Source organism: Erpetoichthys calabaricus, chromosome 3 (genome assembly GCF_900747795.2).
Source record: "Erpetoichthys calabaricus chromosome 3, fErpCal1.3, whole genome shotgun sequence".
Taxonomy (NCBI): domain Eukaryota; kingdom Metazoa; phylum Chordata; class Cladistia; order Polypteriformes; family Polypteridae; genus Erpetoichthys; species Erpetoichthys calabaricus.
The window spans coordinates 114,873,124-114,892,620 of NC_041396.2; the positions used below are offsets into that span (position 1 = coordinate 114,873,124).

Below are 19,497 nucleotides of genomic sequence, written 5' to 3' on the forward strand. Positions count from 1 at the left end.
GCAAATAAAATGTATGTTTTTATTGTATAATGTTAACAATAAGAGCAGCTCACTACTCAAAACGGTAAATATACGAGGCAGTATGGATTGAACCGTGGAACTCTTGATTACAAGTCAGCAATTCTTACCACTACGCCACAGAAGCGGTTACATTATCCTTGAACCTTTTGTGAGAGTGTTTATTTGACACAGTTTATGTCTACATTTTGTCATTTATTACTAAAATATGAAAAACGTTTAACGATGTGTTTACATAGATTATTGTAGAAACGGAACATACATGAAATGCATGTGTTCCAAATAATCTATTTCCATTCTAAAACTCTAGCACTTCACTCCCAGATAATCAAGGCAGGAACTGGGAGAACTTTGCGCCCATTCCATGGCGGTGGGGGGGGGGTGGAATAGTAGGCTGCTTGCTGCTTGTCTTGATAGGCAAATTTACAAGACAAAAGACGCTGACGGAAAGGGGCGAAGGGATCTGATGTGGGCCGGATTTACAAGTTTTTTCATAGGCTTTGGTAATTCTAGTGTTAAATAATCCAGTCCCCATGTGCGCGATCGTGCAGCCGTGGGGAGTTGGAGTAATTGCTTATGGCTTCCTGTGGCGCACGATTGAGACACTGCGCCCACAGAGCCTAATGGGCCGGCACAGAAGGAGAGGGAAAAAAAAAAAAAAGAGATGGAAAGGAAAAAGACTTAGAGAGCGAAGGCGCGGCATTGAGGCAATGCATTGGTTGGTACTGATGCCTGCTTATAAAAACTACGTCAGCTTCCACATTCAGCTGTACTTTGTATACAAGAGCCAGATCGAATGTTATTTACTTGTTTACCTTTATTTATTTACTTACTTCCTACAGCGTAAAGTCACGTAGACTGCAGAGCTTTCCATGTACATATACAAAGTACAGCGATGGCAAAAGTGTGACGTGCATTCTTGCTCCGATGTAGAAGTGTCATCGTGATTTGAGTTCACCTTTGTTATAGATCGTCATGATGTGAAAACAGTCTTGTCAGATGGGGTTGGTTGGGGGGATGTGGAGTTTATGGTTGTGGGATTGTGAATGCGACCGAGAGAAAAAACAAAGCTAACCTTTACAAAGTATCATACATTTACACCGGCTGTTACAGACTAAAATCAAATGTACTGTATTTTTCACACCATAAGACGCACTTTTTTTTCCCCAAAAGAAGGTTGGAAATGTCTGTGTGTCTTATGGAGCGAATATTGCGTCACAGACCATGATGTGTATTACCTGACAAAAGTCGACATCCACGGGTAGAGGGCGACAAAACTCACTGTTACGTTACAGGCATTCCCTCTGTGCTTGGAGGAATGTTAGACTCATTGACTCGGCATCTAATCCTTGCGTGTGCGTGAGTTGCGAAATGTAAACAAATATAAACAAAGGCAAGATAGCATCTACATCTCATGAGGGAGCGAAGCGAGTGCACAAAACAAAATACTCAGCAGACGATGTTTTGCGCATTATCACTGAGTCGGACTCTGGACTCGACAGATTACCAGCCGCTGGACTACTTCAGGCTGTTCTTTCCTGAAGCTGCCTTTCAGCTACTGTCAGACGAGACAAACAGGTATGCAGAGCAATTTTTTGAATCGAGGGCTGTGCTTGCACCGCATTCTCGTTTTTCAAACTGGAAACCCACAACAAAACACGAGATGAAGGGCTTTGTGGCATTACAAATATAGATGGGACTAGACTGGTGATATACTGTAACTTCAGGGAGCATTGGTCCAAACGTGCTTTGTCCCCTGGTGGCTTTGGACAGGTTATGCCGCGTGATGATAGGTACGTGCTCCTGCAAAGTGATTGTGAGCAACTGAGCTTAATAAATTCTGACACTAGCGATGAGGAGTTCTTGGGGTTTCCATAAAACTAGAAGAGTGCTTGAACCTTAAAGTCTCTCCTTATTTGTTAATGACAGTGATGATGTTTCTTAATACCGCTGTTGAATTTACATGGTTGAAATATTATTCTGCTATATTTTATTAAACATATTAGTGCACCATTTGGTTCAGAATTTTTTTTTCTTGTTTTCCTCCTCTAAACCTAGGTGCGTCTAATGGTCAGGTGCATCTTATGGGGCAAAAAATACGGTATGTTTTTATTCTAAAATAGTAAGAATATGAGAAGCTCACTTCTCAAAACGGACTTGTCCGGGATTGAACCCGTGAAGTTCTGATTACCAGTCAACAGTTGATACCGTTGTGCCACCGAAGCGATCGTAGTAAATGCATGTGAATGTCGCACCATAACGCGGGTTTTTTTTCTGCGGTTATATTCTTGAATAGAAGCGCACTTGTTCTGTTATATTTGTACCTTTTGTGAAAGTGTTTATTTGATATTTGGAATTCAGGCTTAACACATTATACACTTCACGTCTACATTTTCTCAATTTATTACTAAAACATTAAAAAAGTTTGTTTTAACGATGTGTTTATATAGATTGTTGTAGACAAGGAACACACATGAAATGCGTGTGTTCCAAATAACGATATAGTATTTATAAAAGGTGTCATTTTGCTTGACTTCTCACTCTATTAAAACTCCAAGCAACTGACTCGCAGGTAAACAGACTTGTGCTGAGAAAACTGTGCGGCGGTGGGGGATGTGATTGCAGGCTGCTTCTGCTTATCATCACATTTACAGGACAAAAGATGCTGATGGAGAGGTGTAAAGCGATTTAAGGTTGGAAGGATCTATGAGTTTTTTTGTAGGCTCTGGTAATTCTAGTGTTAAAGGTTGATATGTATGTAGAATGTACTACTGCTTAGCTTTTCTTTTTTTTGCAATGTAGGATGCAACTTCTTAAAAGACAATGAGCTAACACATGCTCTCTGTGGTTCAACAATCTAACACATTCTCCCAAAATACATGGCCACATACATACAGTAGTTCATATAGTTTTGCTAAATATAATAAAATGTTTGTTTTGACTGGAATATTTTAATTCTCAAATACTTCATAATCAAGGACCTCTTTTCACCACCTTTGTAAAACTACAAAAACATTGGCTTTTTCTTACTATTCAAGAAACAAACGTGATCAGAACAGATTAGCGCAAACAAGCTAATTTAATCCAGTAATTTCAGTTAAAATTGTTCTTTCTTCACTTTTTAAGCAGTGCAAACTGCAGAAACAGGAACACCACCACATCTTATCCGACTTTCTAACCATTTGTTCATTCTTACACTGAATTAATACAATTTAGGCCTGGAGTCTCTCTCGGCAACAATGAGCACAGGGAAGAAAAGGAATTTTGGAAAGGTGCTAAGTACACCCCAGGGAATACACAGACACATAAAACATATGAACAAGTGTGTAAGCTTACATGTTTAGAAATGCCCATTAACCTAAAATGTATGTCTTTGGGATGCAGTAGGAAACCAGAGTACATGGGGAAAACCGAAACAAAGCTGGGGAATATACACAAACTCTACAAAGAGTGCCCAGGTTTGAGGATTTGAACCCAAAATTCTAAAATTGTGAGGCAATATCACTAACCACAGTACCACACCCTGTAGCATTTAGAACTAATGATCTCAAACTATTCTTGACTTTAAGGGGATAAATGTTTTAGTTCCTTTAGCGATGCTCTTCACTCACACTAACATTGCTCACGCATCTGTATGTCTCTTAAAACATACTTGTTTTTCATGGAGCTGGAGAGTTGCATATTGGCAAGACATGCAAGTAAGAATTTCACTGTACTCTGTACACATGAAAATAATAGTACTACCACGGTTTGCAAAACTAAATTTAAACACTAGAATTTCATTCTTGATAGCAATTCACAACAAAAACTAAACAAGTAAATGGAATGAAGTCTTCACTATGTAAAATAAGGTCTGCAATACTTCTCTCCTACATGTGATGTTTTCAGTTTTTTGTGTCCATCAATCATAAAAATTTGGGAGGTTTTTAAGATCAGCAAATAAAATATATCTTTATCCCCTCCCTCAGAGCTTTTAAATTTTTAATTTAATTTTTAATTCAGCAGCTCCGTGTATGACTGTATGTGTTTTTTCTTTTCTTGTGAATTTCCCATTGGGATTAATAAAGTATCTATCTATCTATCTATCTATCTATCTATCTATCTAAAACAGCAACAGAATAAACATACTTACACAGAACACCATGCAAAGTCTTACCTCATAGCAATATTGCTGGACTTCGTGCAACACCTTGTTTAAGTCTTTATTGAGCTGTTCTAGCTCCAGGACTATGGTGGCATATCGTTTCTGGAATTCAATATTAATTGGCATTGAATAGGATTTCTGTTGAAATGAAAAGGCAATGTGTTACTCTGGCAAACGTTTACATGGCCAATAACAGTGTAAAATGAAAAAAAAAAAAATAGAATGGTCACATTCTGTATAATTTCTTTCCAACTAGTTTTATTTTATTATACATTAAAACAACTGGTGATATGTGTAATTCCTTACTGTGGAAGTCTCTTTATAAAAATAGAAGTACAATGACAGCAGGTACAACCTTAATGGCAGAAATTTTAAACATCTGTTCTACTGCCACAATAAATTTCTTTGTTCTAATAAATCACTCTAGACACTTCACAAATGTAAAGCTACCCAAAACTTTATCATTACACAATACTTTTAATCATGCCAAACCTTATAATTATCAAATGTTAGGTCAACTTGAAGTACATGTAAAATTAACAAGTGCACAGAGATAGTATCAGTTATAGATATGTTAAGAAAAAGCCATTATGTATGTTTACACATTAGATTAACTTTATATTTATATTTTACATTGTGGTCAGCAACACAGGAGTGCCACAAGGGACTGTACTTTCTCCGGTCCTGTTCAGCCTATATACATCGGACTTCCAATACAACTCGGAGTCCTGCCATGTGCAAAAGTTCGCTGATGACACTGCTATCGTGGGCTGTATCAGGAATGGGCTGGAGGAGGAGTATAGGGACCTAATCAATGACTTTGTTAAATGGTCCGACTCAAACCACCTACACCTGAACACCAGCAAAACCAAGGAGCTGGTGGTGGATTTTAGGAGGCCCAGACCCCTCATAGACCCAGTGATCATCAAAGGTGACTGTGTGCAGATGGTGCAGACCTATAAATATCTGGGAATGCAGCTGGATGATAAATTAGACTGGACTGCCAATACTGATGCGCTGTGCAAGAAAGGACAAAGCCGGTTATACTTCCTTAGAAGGCTGGCTTCCTTCAACATCTGCAATAAGATGCTGCAGATGTTCTATCAAACAGTTGTGGCGAGCGCCCTCTTCTACGCAGTGGTGTGCTGGGGAGGCAGCATTAAGAGGAAAGACGCCTCACGCCTGGACAAACTGGTGAGGAAGGCAGGCTCTATTGTTGGCATGGAGCTGGACAGTTTAACATCTGTGGCAGAGCGAAGGGCGCTCAGCAGGCTCCTATCAATTATGGAGAATCCACTGCATCCACTAAATAATGTCATCTCCAGACAGAAGAGCAGCTTCAGCGACAGACTGCTGTCACTGTCCTGCTCCACAGACAGATTGAGGAGATCGTTCCTCCCCCAAACTATGCGACTCTTTAATTCCACCAGGGGGGGTAAACGTTAATATTTAACATTATACATAGTTATTGTCTGTTTTTTTCACCTGTATTATTATCATTCTTTAATTTAATATTATTTATTGTATCAGTATGCTGCTGCTGAAGAATGTGAATTTCCCATTGGGATTAATAAAGTATCTATCTATCTATCTATCTAAATACCAAGGGGAGATTTAGAAGCAAAAAAACAAGGATGCGGACTTACAGGACAAATAACACAACCACATACATACAAACACACACAAGGTGGGTATGTAAAAATTAGACAAAGGTGAACCAAATGCTACCATTTATCTTAACGTTCAAAAATCTTTTAAGGCACTGTACAAGCAACAAAAAAACGATTTAGCAGTGAAATTCAAAACAGTAAGCTTGTGTTATGTTCTGGAGGTCAACAACATTATTATGGACACATCAGCTGGAATAAGAATTGATAAGTCAAATGGTCTTTTTAAATGTTATTCTAAATTCTGTACCGCCAAGTAGGGCTGATCTGATGGTCAATGATATTGTCCATCACTGATTGGCTTGACATATTGACAGCTGGCTCCAAACAGATTCAGAAATGTCTCAAAGTGCCTAACAGCAGCTGTCACTTTTTTTTCCCCATATTTGCAGCAGGGTCACTTGAAATTCCTATGCTTAGCTACAAGTAGTTTAAATTTATAAAATAACCTCTAAGGAGAAATCACTCCGCGTTACATAGTCAGACTACTTTTTAAAGAAACAAGTAATGTCGTCTTCTTCCGGCCGCTCCCATTAAGGGTTGCCACAGTGGATCATCTTGTTCCATATCTTCATGTCCTCTACATCTTGCTCTGTCACTCCCATCACCTGCATGTCCTCTCTCACCACATTAATAAAACTTCTCTTAGGCCTTCCTCTTTTCTTCTTCCCTGGCAGCTCTATCTTTAACATTCTTTCCCCAATACACCCAGCATCTCTCCTCTGCACATGCCCAAACCAACGCAATCTCGCTTCTCTGACTTTGTCTCCCAACCTGAGTTGACCCCCTAATGTACTCATTTCTAATCCTGTCCACCCTCGTCACACTTGATTCAAATCTTAGCATCTTTAACTCTTCCACCTCCAGCTCTGTCTCCTGCTTTCTTGTCAGTGCCACCGTCTCCCACTCCAAAACTGGTTTTGGGGGTGGGATGGGGTTAGTGGAAGGGGAGAAGGTGGAGTCAGACCCACTGACTAAAAGTGAAAGGGCAAGTAGGATATTCTCTTGAGTGGATGACCTACATATGTGATGAACAGATGTATTACATATATTTTTGCCCATCTATCTTGTTTTTTAATGACCTGTGGCATCATATTCTTATTCATCATAACCAGCCTTTCTTCAAACTTCACCACACCAGATACATGGCATTGCAACTGCACTGATGCATACTGAGAAAAAAATACATACACATAGCGTGAAAACCCAGCAAGTGCTAGTGGTGGTGTGTCGCAGTGTCTGGCATCATTTTTGCCGTACAGCTGTAGTGTCCAGTGCAGATGCGACAAACAAAAAAGTTATTATACATATCTTGCATGTAATAAAAGGTAAATTTGATCTGTCCAGTTTAGAGTCAGAGGGATCCATTGATCACTACCTTGTCTGCACCCACCTCCACTGCTCGGGGGCTGGTTTTTATAGGCAGCTTCCCTAGGTATTCCCACACCCACAGGCAGCTCTCGGACACCTGAAGAACATAGGCTCTCAGATCCAAACCCAGGAGTAATACAATATTTTTAAAATACAAGGAAATTATCATATTTGACTGTTTTTGGTCAGATGCTTGAATGGTGATGGGTATAAGATTTAATAAATGCAGACTAGTAAAATGAGCAGTTTTTCATACAATAACCTAGGAAGAATGTTTGAGATTTGAGAAGAAAAATGGAACACCCAGAGAAAGATCAATGCATCAATCCAAGCATGTGAACACTGACAGCTGGAGCTTTGAGGCAGAAACACTAATTTGTTAACTGGTGTGCTGAATATTTTCTGCAATTTAATGTTATAATAACTAAAGGACAAATACTTTATTATTTAATAATAAAAAATTTTGCTTCAGGAAACCACCAAAGCCCAGTCAAAAGATATTGTTGAAAGTTATAAGTATTTTGTAACAAACACAGTTCAACTATGACTAAGCCAAAACATTGAAACAGTCTTCAAAAAAGTACAAAGGCTATGTTAAAGGAAGCGGGGTCATTTTTCATTTTAGCTTGAAGCCTAGCATTTTTTTTTTTTTTTAAAATAACCCTAGCATTTAGTCGGTCTTAACTCGTTTTCTTCTGTCTTGGTTTGCAAATCTTATTGTTAGGAACAAAACAGGATAAATCAAATTGTAAAATGGCACAGTAAAAGAATAAGGTTGCAACATTTAAATTATTGCAGAATTCAGAGCATCTCACTACATTCACAACTGTAATTGTTGCCGTCAAGTGAAAGATTTCAGGGACAGAAAGAAGATTAATAGCAGTTAGAATGAAGTAATGTTCCAAACTGGTTCTAAGTAAATGTTACTTTAATTAAAAAAAAAAAAAAAAACAAACTCTCACACATGTACACAATAACAGGGTTAACTTGTTGGCTGAACAGTTATTCTTGTCAATCACTGGTCAAGTCTAACAGCTTGATAAATTGTTATACTGTATGTACTAATCACGGCACTGGAGAGTGGTGACTTGCTTAATGTTTAGCACATGCAAGTAAAAATTTAATTGTATTCTTTACATGTGACAATAAAGACTTTACATGCCTATAATAAATAGGATATGAAATTTTAAGTATTACATTGACTAATATACATTATTTGTACAAAGCTATTTTTGATGGTAGCGTTCTTGTTTATTGCATTTTCAAATGGACTATTATTGGATCTCTGTACTGTTACTGTAGTGTCAAAGTCTGGAAACATAATAATGGTTCTTACCAGTTTTTCTGCTTCGGTATTCATTTCTTTTAACTGCTTAATGTGTTCTTTCTTGATCATGAGGATTTTGGATAATCTTGTCTTTAAGACAAAAGGGAAAAAATACAGAAATTATGTCAACACTACATCAAAATATTACCCTGTGAATTAAACTCAAGACATTTAATTTCATGAATAAAAAAAAGCTAAATGCAAAATAACTTACTACTTGCACAAGAAATTTTACAGGAAATCCACCTAAGGTTTCTCCATCAGAGCCTGCTAATTTACTTTTCCATGGCGATTGTGACAGCAAGGGATCACTATCCTAAAGGGGAGAAAAAAAAAGGGGGAAAAAATATGTAATACAAGAACACCAGTAAAAGCAAACCTTTTTCATATTTAACCATAATTCAAATGAACACTAATGTACATGTAAAAATCACAAAGCATTTCTATATCAGTCAAATAATATATGTTTTGCACATGTTTTGTAGTTGATTTAATATCTTCATCATCAGCATAGCATATGCCACAGAAATATTTCAACAACTTGGTGGTGATCACAATGTTTCAGGTCTAGAGAATGAGTAGTGTTAAGTGTGACATCTGTTCAAATCCATAGTTTCACATTCATAGTTCAGCCTTTGTAACTGGTGCAGTGTAACCTGAAGTAATGTCATGAAATTGAAGGGAAATGGTTGACAGCTTTCTTCCACCATTTCTCCTTAACAATCACAAATGGAAAAGAAAAACTCACTGTATTAGAAGGCTATACTAGCCTTTTGAAGAGTGAAATCAAGATGAACTACAATATTAACACCATTATTTTTGCAGATGATCTTGCCTGCCTGCACTTGGACCACAGATGTCTTTGGTGGTGGATGATACATCGACAGACCGATGTTTATTTGTCCCCACGGTGAAACTTGGCTTTTACAGAAGCTCTTTAAATAAATAAATAAATATATACACATTCATCTGAACAATCATCATAATGAAAAAGAAAAAGAAAAACTACTGACTTGGCTGTCACACTAAGGCATTTTGCAAACGTATTGTTGTTGGTATAAAGGAGCCCCAGAAGCGAATCTTGACACACTGCTTAATAATTTGTTACCTGAAAGTTACATAGTGTTTGTGTGTCAGAAAGAGGACGTGCAGCATTATTTATAATGGCACTCAGTTTTGCTTTAATTCTCTCCTTTGGTACTATCTCCAGGTGTTCTAGAATGTATCCCATAACTGAGCCTGCCCTTTTAATTAGTTTTTTGATTCTATGGGCCTCTCTTGAAGGGGCTACCTGCCCAGCACACTACAGCATAGATCACACAGACCATCCCAAAATTGTACAAGATGTGATGGATGTCACTACCAAAGTTTTTTTTTTTTATTATTAAAAAAGTCTCTTAAGAAAAAAAAAAAAAAAAAAGCCCACTCTGCAGTTTCTTATATAGTTCCTCTGTGTTATGAGACCAGTCCAACCTGTCATTAATGTGGACCCCCAAGTACTTGAAGGGAGAAATACATGAAAAATGGTGCTACCCCAGATACATTACAATTAAAGCACAGGTATGAGAATTGAATATTGAGCTGCTTGCGGTGGTCTTATGACCTTGTTACATGCCGAGAGTGTTTTCATATGTGATTGTGCTGGCAGTTTACATGCCCCCTCCTTGGCAGACACGGCAATCACAACAGACACAGTATACTCTGTAATAAGTAAACTCTCTACTAACCATATGGCTGCTTTCATCACAATTTCTGGGGCCTTTAACCATGTTTCACTTTCCTCCACCCTCACTAATTTTTTACCATTTTGGTGCAGCTCATACCTGCATATAAACCCTATGTTCCAGAGGTTGCTAGCCGCCTCCAGGACTGCGTAGGAATGGGCAACAGAGGCTGGGGGGGGCTCTGTAGGATGTCTGAAAAAATTGAATGGGATATTCTTTGTGACAGGGCAAGGACACTGAGGAATTGAGTCACTGTATCAGAGACAAGCACAATCAGCATAATGTCAGCGCTTGCCATCAACAGAAATTTTCAGATGATTTATCCTTCATAGACTGCATTAATAATGTAGATGAGTCAGAATACATGGAATCTGTGGTGCAGGGACAAGAAACTGCAACTCAACTTCAGCAAGACTATCTATACTACAAGTTCTATACTACAGTCTCCTAAGGAAACAAAGGGAGCACAAAACAAGCACAATGCTTGAACAATTTATTAGTAAAGCCTGTTCCATCACAGGGTAAAACGCTGGCAAAATTAGATACCATCCTGAGGCTCTCTCTTGGAGTCCTTTTAGCCACAGGCTCATTCTACCATGGTGTGCCAAGATGCGCCTCTAGGGGTCTTTTCGGCCCACTGCCATTAAGCAATTTAATGCTTCCACCCAATGTATTTGTTAAATTTATTTTTTATTTAATTTATGGATTGACTGATTGATTGGCTGTATAATCTACCCTGTGAGTCTGTATTTTTGTTTTTTTATGTTTCTGCTGCTGTATGTAGTTGAATTTCCCCATGGGATTAATAAAGTTTTATCTAATCTATCTAATATAATATAATCTATGGTGCGGTGAAAGTCAATAACCACTTCCTTGGTTTTGCTGATGTTTAGTGGCAGACCATTCTTTCTCCATCAAGAAACAAAATTCTCCACCTGACTCCTTATACTCCGTCTCATCCCCCTTATCAATAAACCCCATAAGTGAAGTGTCATCTAATAATTTCTGCAAGTGATATGAACTGGTGTTAAATTTCTAGTTGGAGGAGTAGACAGTAAGAGTAAATCATCATGCTTCCATCGTCTCAACTGTTGCTCGAGAACATGCCAAGTTATGAAATATTTTTTGAAATTAACCCAATTTGAATTCATCAAATTAAGATTCTGCTACTAGTAGTGGTTGACACAGGAGTTTTTCTGAATACCCAAACTGTACAATTATTCATGAAGAATAAATTATACTGACCCATAACTAATCCTTATTTTGCTTGCTATTACAAAGAGGGGGAGTGTTTCATCTTTCTATTATGATTCACTTCATGGTGACAAAATTTACTTCTGTCATCAGTTTCAAAGGCCAGCAAGACGTTGGCTGCCATGATGGACTTCTGTAGTCCTGACCTATGGCATATACTGGCAACCGAGCACTGTACATGTTGACTAGGTTAAAATAAACCTTTAAAGGTGTTTTCTTGCATTACAAATTCAAGGATAGCATTTGTGTGGAGATGTGGTTTGAAATTTTCCAAAATATTACACTTAACTATAAATGATGTTTCTTAACTACAATAAAACAAGATGAGTCATACTAATGCTTATCAAACAAGCTGAATTGAACTTTGAACTGTGGAACAGGCCATGCTTAAACAAGTGCTCAAACAAAACTTTAATTTTAGATGTTAACAATCTTCATTTGATTTGAGTAGCCTGAGGTAAATAAGATTAGCACAGCCATCTGTTTGGGGAAATAACATAGTTTTGTAATGCAAACATGACAGTGTTTTTAAGATCATCAATCATTTACATAAATCATTGTTACATCCATGCAGAAAGAGGCCTTTAGTTTTGGGATACAAGCTGCACACAAAGAAGAGCTTCACCATCACCTAGGCAAAGTTTCTGCATTCTCATTTAAACTGTCAAGACAAAAAGACCTCTGAGGAGTGAAGAAAAGCTTAAGTAGTTATGGAGCTAAGGAACCCATTGTCGTCATTTACACCCTTAGGTACAATAAATATCCTTCAATAAGACTACTTCAAAATACATTTTCTTACTTTTACTACTAGAGGTTTCACTGTGTGATTTATTTGTTTGTTTGTGTCAATGTATAGTGTTAAGAGAATTATGTGTGGATTATTGTCATATTTCCACAGGGGTCAGCAGCTGATAAGGAATGTTTTCAAAAGGAAGCAAAGCAGACATTTATGGATGCTTAGATCTGAAACCAACCCTTGGAACTGCTTATGCCAAGCCAATAATTCTCCTTGCTAAACCATCTGTTCACATGCAGGTAAAGCTGTAAATGTGGAGCACTTTAAGGCAGCTATAGAGAAATCTCATTTTGCTTAAGACAGTTATGTACATACAGATAAAATCATACACATGGGGTGTTATAAAACAGCTACACAGGAGTCTCAGTTTGCTCAAGGCTGCTGTCCACATTCATTTAAAGCTATACACAAATGGCACTGTAAAGCAGCTGTACAGAAGTCTCATTTTACTTAAAGCAGCTGTCCACATGTGAGGCACTATAGTGTATAGCTATCTAACATTCAGACACATGCACACACACAAACACAGCAGTTAGCTATGCTATGTGTGGCAGTTGAACCAAAATAATGAACAGGTGAACATCCGTGATAATACAGCTACATTATACAAAATTACAGATACAAAAACACGTAAATGCAAATGCATGATTCTGTAACATTAAAACTATGTAAATCATAAAACGTGTAGTACACATACAGCATATACACATGTGTGATCAGTGATTAGTGTGGCAATGAACTGAGAAGTGTCAAATAGAGCAATATTTACAAAGATGATAGTGACTGGCAGATACAGATGCTAGCAAAACCAGTAAGGCAGAATGCAATACATCCACTGAAAACTCAGAAAAGTAGATGGGAACATACTGTAACTCAAATGTTTGGAAAAAAAAAACATGTTCTTTAAGCTGATTGCTTTGCTGGACACAACTATTCATGAAATTAGTTCTTGAAGGACAAAATACAACTTTATGAAACAGAGGAAGCATCTTTACCACTTGCCAAATTTGCTATTATGGTGGAAAACTGCTATTGGATGTGGACAATATTCACAAATTACTGATCTAGCAAGAAAATACTTTGCCGTACCAGGCCCCTTCTACTAGTGCAAAGCATGTACTGCAGGTTAAACAAGAAGATCATACAGTAAAGTATTCAGTTAACGAGAAATGTTTTGATAAATACTATAAACTGAAGTATTTGCTTGGTCACCTAGAATTTTTTTTTTTTTTAAATCAGTAAAATACAAGCCATTGTACCATTAGCTAGTTATGGAGTTCTGCTACATGCAAGAAAATGCTCAGTTTGTTATGAATCATCTCTGTTGTAATACGCTTGTGAAATATTTTATAATCTGCTGAACTTTTGGTTTTAATCATGCATATTTAAGACAAATTATGGACAAAGACCCCTGTGACCCTGTAGTTAGGATATAGTGGGTTGGATAATGGATGGATGGATAAAGAACAAATGAACAAATAATGGAATGTAATACTGCACTGATTTTGTACACTTTTTAACTGTAATAGGACTGGAAATTACTGCCCTCTTGTGCAAGCAATACACATTACAACAATTTTATTGTGCTGGAAGGTATTTTCAATGTAAAATAAATTTAATAAAAATTGAATTCCAGGTGGGGAAAGGATCTTTCATTGGAAGGCAGCAATGGAAAGAATACACTCTAGCTCTATACAGTATGTGCAAAACATTCAATCGTTCAACTTAAAATCTTTCATCAATCACATTTATCTTGTTTAAAATTGTGCAAAATGTATCCAGGTCAAGATTCAACATGTGAATGTTGCAATCTAGCTCCAGCATCATTGGGCTTCACATTTTGGAAGTGCCTCAAATTAATATCATTTTGGACAAAAACCTTTGAATGCCTATCAGACAGCCTTGGTGTCGCAATTAGTGATGCACCAATATGGAAATTCTGGGCGATACCAATAACCGATATGTTTTTGTCATCTTTGTCAATACCGATAACTGACTGCCGAAATATTATTAATCTATTCTATATATATATATATATATATATATATATATATATATATATATATATATATATATTTATTTACTTCAGGTTTGAATATTTTAGTTATGTTGAAAATGTATTATGCATGATCAAAGAAACAACAGTAGCATGCGAAACAGATGAACAATTTTTTTTATTAACTTACTGACTTATGCTCTTATTTGCTATAGATATAAGCAGGAAAAAGAGCAAGATATGGCCTGTTTCTATAGAAAAAAAAAATACACCTGGCCATGTACAAAAATCTGCTTAACGTACACAATCTGGGTAACTTAAGCATATCAATACACCATGTCATTACAGAACATAGCATGGGGGTAAAAAATGAACGCATATTCTTTATGCCATAATCAGATATACAGTATATTACTTTAAGTAAAACTACAATAAAAGGTACAATGAGGCCAGTAACCCTGGTCTTAAGTAGGTTTCTTTAAAAGAACAAATGGTAGTTTTTTTCTTAACAAAAAGAAGCATTTCTGCCTTTTCACCAGGAAGTCTGCTTCTCTTTTCATTTACTATATTTGACAAAGCTAATGGAAAGGTGTTCAATGTCTACACTGGTACAAGGTGCCATCGCTGCCTTTGCCAAAGTTGGGAAACACGCTGCATTGCTTTTCCAATACTGGAGAGTGCAGTTATTTCTGGAGATTGGAAACCTGCTGAGAAAGTTATTCAGCTGAAAAAAAAAAAACTAACAAAATTTATGAACATTTATTAATAATTTATTATTTTTTATTATAATATAGGTAGTTTGACCAGATATGTGGTAAAGAAAAACAAGACAACCACCTGTACCAACCACCGCCATTAATAAAAACTTGTGACGTTGAAAGCTTGACTATAGTGATTTGGGTCATATAAAGGGCATTCTATATAAAGTGTGATGTGGATGCACTTTTAAGAGATGCAGCACAAGCTGTTCCACAATGAAACACTTTGTAACACAGGTGTGCCTCGAAATATTGAGAGACTGCTGTATACTGTATTTTAGGGCGATTTTGTTTTAAAGTAATGCTTACATTAAAACTGGAGTAGATCTTGTCTTAAAATATTTTACAGTTTAGACACAGGAGACAAATCTTTCACAAGGTACAAAACTTGAAGCTGCATTCTGCCATGCTTGTTCCCCCTTTTTGTTAAGTATCCACTAAATTAAATTCCTCCAACATTTTTCCACAGTGACTCGACTGTCTAAAATGGAGAAACCCACAAACTGTGCCACTGCAACAACAGTTTTGTAGGTCATCTAGCAAATATGCATTGTAAAAAAACCTGACGAAAAAGGTGAGGTGATGCCATTAACGTGTTTCTCTTCTTCTCAGCTAATGTTTGCCCCACACTCTAAGTTATGTCCCAGCAAGCCGCAAATGCACAATATACTGATTGGATATTAGGAAGCTGCAGGGTATGGCTTGTATTTTTTTTTTTTTAATTAAATCCGTAACAATGTTTTTTTTTTTTTTTTAATTATTAATTCGGGACGTCTGGTCTTCCTAATTAGTATGATTATTGTTAAAAAATTTACAATTCTGTTATTTTAACTTGGCGGCAATTGAATGTGGTTTTGCAACCACATACAAATTTTCTTCAAGAATTTCTTCATGTATATCCAGGAATGAAGCAGCAATACATTTCCGAGTGCAAATCTTTTTCTCTTGTGGTTCGCTGTTGCTCTCTGCATCTCCTTCACCAGCTGACATCTCAGTTATTTCTCAAATGCTTCTTGCGTTTGTTTTTTGGTCTCTCGGTCACAGAATCGATCTTTGTACTGTGGATCAAGGACAGTAGATAGGATAGTGGCTCGGAGAATGCATCACTGAAGCATTATGTGACAGCCTCCAAAAGTATGATTTTCGCCGTCTGAACTCCGGAATCTGTCTTGCCACCCTTGCTAAGCAGACTTTTAAGCGCTTCAACAGACATAGTCATGTCAGCAATTGTGGATGAATGCATGCTTATGTCTTTAGTAAGTTGCTCAAATGGTTCGAGTTGAGTAATCATGTTTTCCACAAGTGCCCACTGATGCACTGTGGAAGGGGCAGGAAGATTGTATTCAGCACCATATGCAGCAAGAGTGCACTTCTGATCAACCAGCATATAATAAGTGCTGTTCCGACGAGTCGGCACGTCCTGCTGAAGCATTCTTATTGGGGTACCAAGGTCTGTTTGCATTTCTCTTAGCCGCAAAATAGTGAGCTGCGAGTGCTTAAAATGAGTAACTATTTACCTCCCAATGGTAAAACTGTTGGAGATGCTTCTCTGGCTCAATAAGCCGTCATTTACAGCAAGCAGCAAAGTGTAAGCCAGGCAACTTAAACTTTTAATGCCACTTTCTTCCATAGCTTTTGCCATATTGCGAGCGTTGTCACGAAGCACAACATGCACATTACTTTTTGAAATGTTCCACTTCGTGAAAATGGAATCGAATGCTTGTGCAATGAAAGTTGTAGAATGAGAGCCATAGAAATCATTATTATGCAAGACCACTCTCTGCCTCCAAATTTTCGTCAATCCAGTGTGCCATTAGACTCAACATGCTCATGGGGCTGACCTCTGAGCTCCACATATCCGTAGTGAAGCTAATGCTGGTGACATTGTTTCTTAAAATCTCGTGGAGATGTGTAGCACTCACATCATATACAGTAATGCAGGCAGTGAGACATCTGCAAAGTATTGCCGGCCTGGAAGAATATACTGAAGTTCTAAATGATGTAGTAGCTGATGAAATCCCTCGAACTCCGCTAGCGAAAAAGGTTGGTCATCGAGTGCGATCATTTCCATTATTTTAGTAGTTATGCCTTTAGCTCTGGTGCAGTCGTGAGGAAATGTCTTCACGTTTTGAAGGGTTTGCTGTATGAGGCTACTGCTAGTGAGCCTGGCTGTGTCTGATCTAACTTTCGTTTTGGTAGCAATAGTTGCTAAAAATTAAGTGTATAATTTGTTATTGTGGTTATTCAGATGGGTAATTAAATTTGTGGTACTGGAAGATTTAATTCTGCAGCCTCCTCGCATTCTCATTATTGCAGAAAGAGCAGGTAGCAACTCTGCTGTATTCCTTTTTTACAGAAAAATATGACCACTCGGCTGCTCCTGTCAGCAAAACTAGGAAACCCCCGTGTTTTCTTTTTTGTGAGCCCAAGGGGATATGCTTACATGCATGTTTTTCTGCAGCTTAATGTCTACTTCAATGAACAAAGAAAGCAACATTTAATTATTTAGCGAACTGACAAAGTTGACAAACCCAAATTATATCGGTCGGCTGTATTGGTTAAAATGTACACATCTGCCGGATTTCGATGTTGTCATTTTAACAATATAATTCCTGATATATTGTGCACCTCTAGTCGCAATCACTCCTAACCCATAAACAGCTAAAGTATGTTTGGTGTACTCCCAGATGGGCTTGAAGTCGAGAAGGGCAAATTGATTGTAATTGCCTGTATCATTGTTTACATTTTGCCCCTTGCAAGCTACATTTAATTATTATTAGAACATTAAAACCACTGACAGATGAAGTGAACATTATACCCTTACAGTGCCACTTGTCAAGGGTTTGGATATGTTAGACAGTATTCTTGAAGGTGATTTGCTGGAAGTGAGAAAATTGGGCAAGTGTAAGGATCTAAGTGGACTTTGACAAGGGGCAAATATGACAACAATAGAATTTAGTAGTTTATCAATTACTATTCCAATCTATTTTCTGAGGTACCAATATTCCCCTCGTCATTTTGCTCATCTTTCTTATTTATTGAAATTGTCTTGCCTTTCAGATGAGAAAGTATTGTGCAGGCAGCTATGGGAAGCTATAAACTATGAATAATACTAAGCCCCGGGAATTGCTAGAAGTCCCCAAAAATTTGAAATTAACTCTGGCAAACAGCCTTCTTTATCTAAATTCCAAATGCAGCCATTTCCTACCAGTATTTAAATCCTACACTTACTACTGCTGTCTTCACTCCCCTACTAAAACAAAACAAAGATTCTACCCAGTGTCAGAATTTCAGCACTGCCTTAATCCTACATAGGTATGATACAGGGGTGTCACTTCAAGATTAAATTTTATACTTCTGGGTTAATGTGTTATGTCTAGTTTGGAACTGATTAAACCCTTCAATCCTCCCACATGATTTCCTATTGAGTCTACAATACACTCCCCTATAAATTAAATTTGATTTTAGGTGCCAATATGAATCTTAAGACCATCCAACTTAGTCTAGGACCCATTAAGACTTTTTTTTTTTTTTTTTTTTTTTAAATTTGGGTCAGTGGTCTTGGGTTTAAATTTTCATCTAGAACTCCCAATCTTTAATTTGCTCAGTTTAAATTTCTTCATAGTTTACATATTGCCCCTTGTAAGCTACATTTAATGGGCTTATTATTAGAACATTAAAACCACTGACAGATGAATTGAAAAACATTATCTCCTTACAGTGCCACTTGTCAAGGGGTTGGATATATTAGACAGCATTATTGAAGATGATTTGTTGGAACTGAAAAAATTGGGCAAGCATAAGGATCTAAGTGACTTTGAGAAGGGGCAAATTGTGATAGCTAGATGACCGAGTCAGAGCATCTCCGAAATGGCAGGTCTTTTAGGATTTTCCCAGTATGTGGTGAATAGTATCTATCTGAAATGGCCTAAGGTGGAACAACTAACTGGTGAAACAGTGACACAGTCTTGGGCACCCAAAGCTCAATGATGCCCGTGGGGAGTGAAGGCAAATCCCTGTGGTTTAATTTCACAGAAGAGATACTGCAGCACAAAACGAATCAGAAAACACAATGCATCACAGCTTGCCCATGCTGATTCCGTCCACCAATGAAACTGTCTGCAGTGGGTACGTAAGCATCACAAATGACCATGGAGCAATGGAAGATGGTGGAATGGTCTGATGCCACATTATCTTCAATATCATGAGGATGTCCAGGAGCATGTACATCATTTACCTGGAGAAGAGATGGCAGCCGAATGCACTGTGGGAAGTATGCAAGCTGGCAGTGTGATGCTCTAGGCAATGTTCTGCTGGGAAATCTTGGGCCCTGGCATTCATACACCCCTTCATAGCAATGGTATACCCTGATGGCAGCTGCTTCTGTCAGCAGGATACTGCTCCCTTCCACACTGCAAAAATTGTTCAAGAATGGTTTGAAG

General features: G+C 37.6%; 1 protein-coding gene across 3 annotated transcripts in view; it reads right to left on the minus strand.

Moving 5' to 3' along the window:
• Positions 1 to 19,497, minus strand: part of lin9 (lin-9 DREAM MuvB core complex component) — a 322,562-nt gene that overhangs the window by 22,954 nt on the left and 280,111 nt on the right. For all 3 annotated transcript variants that reach the window (XM_051924272.1, XM_028797293.2, XM_051924273.1), the window contains exons 10-12: positions 8,742 to 8,843; positions 8,537 to 8,617; positions 4,175 to 4,300 (exon numbers count right to left, since the gene is read on the minus strand). In XM_051924272.1, coding sequence (XP_051780232.1) covers positions 4,175 to 4,300; positions 8,537 to 8,617; positions 8,742 to 8,843 — 309 coding nt within the window. The remainder of the gene's footprint in view (positions 1 to 4,174; positions 4,301 to 8,536; positions 8,618 to 8,741; positions 8,844 to 19,497) is intronic.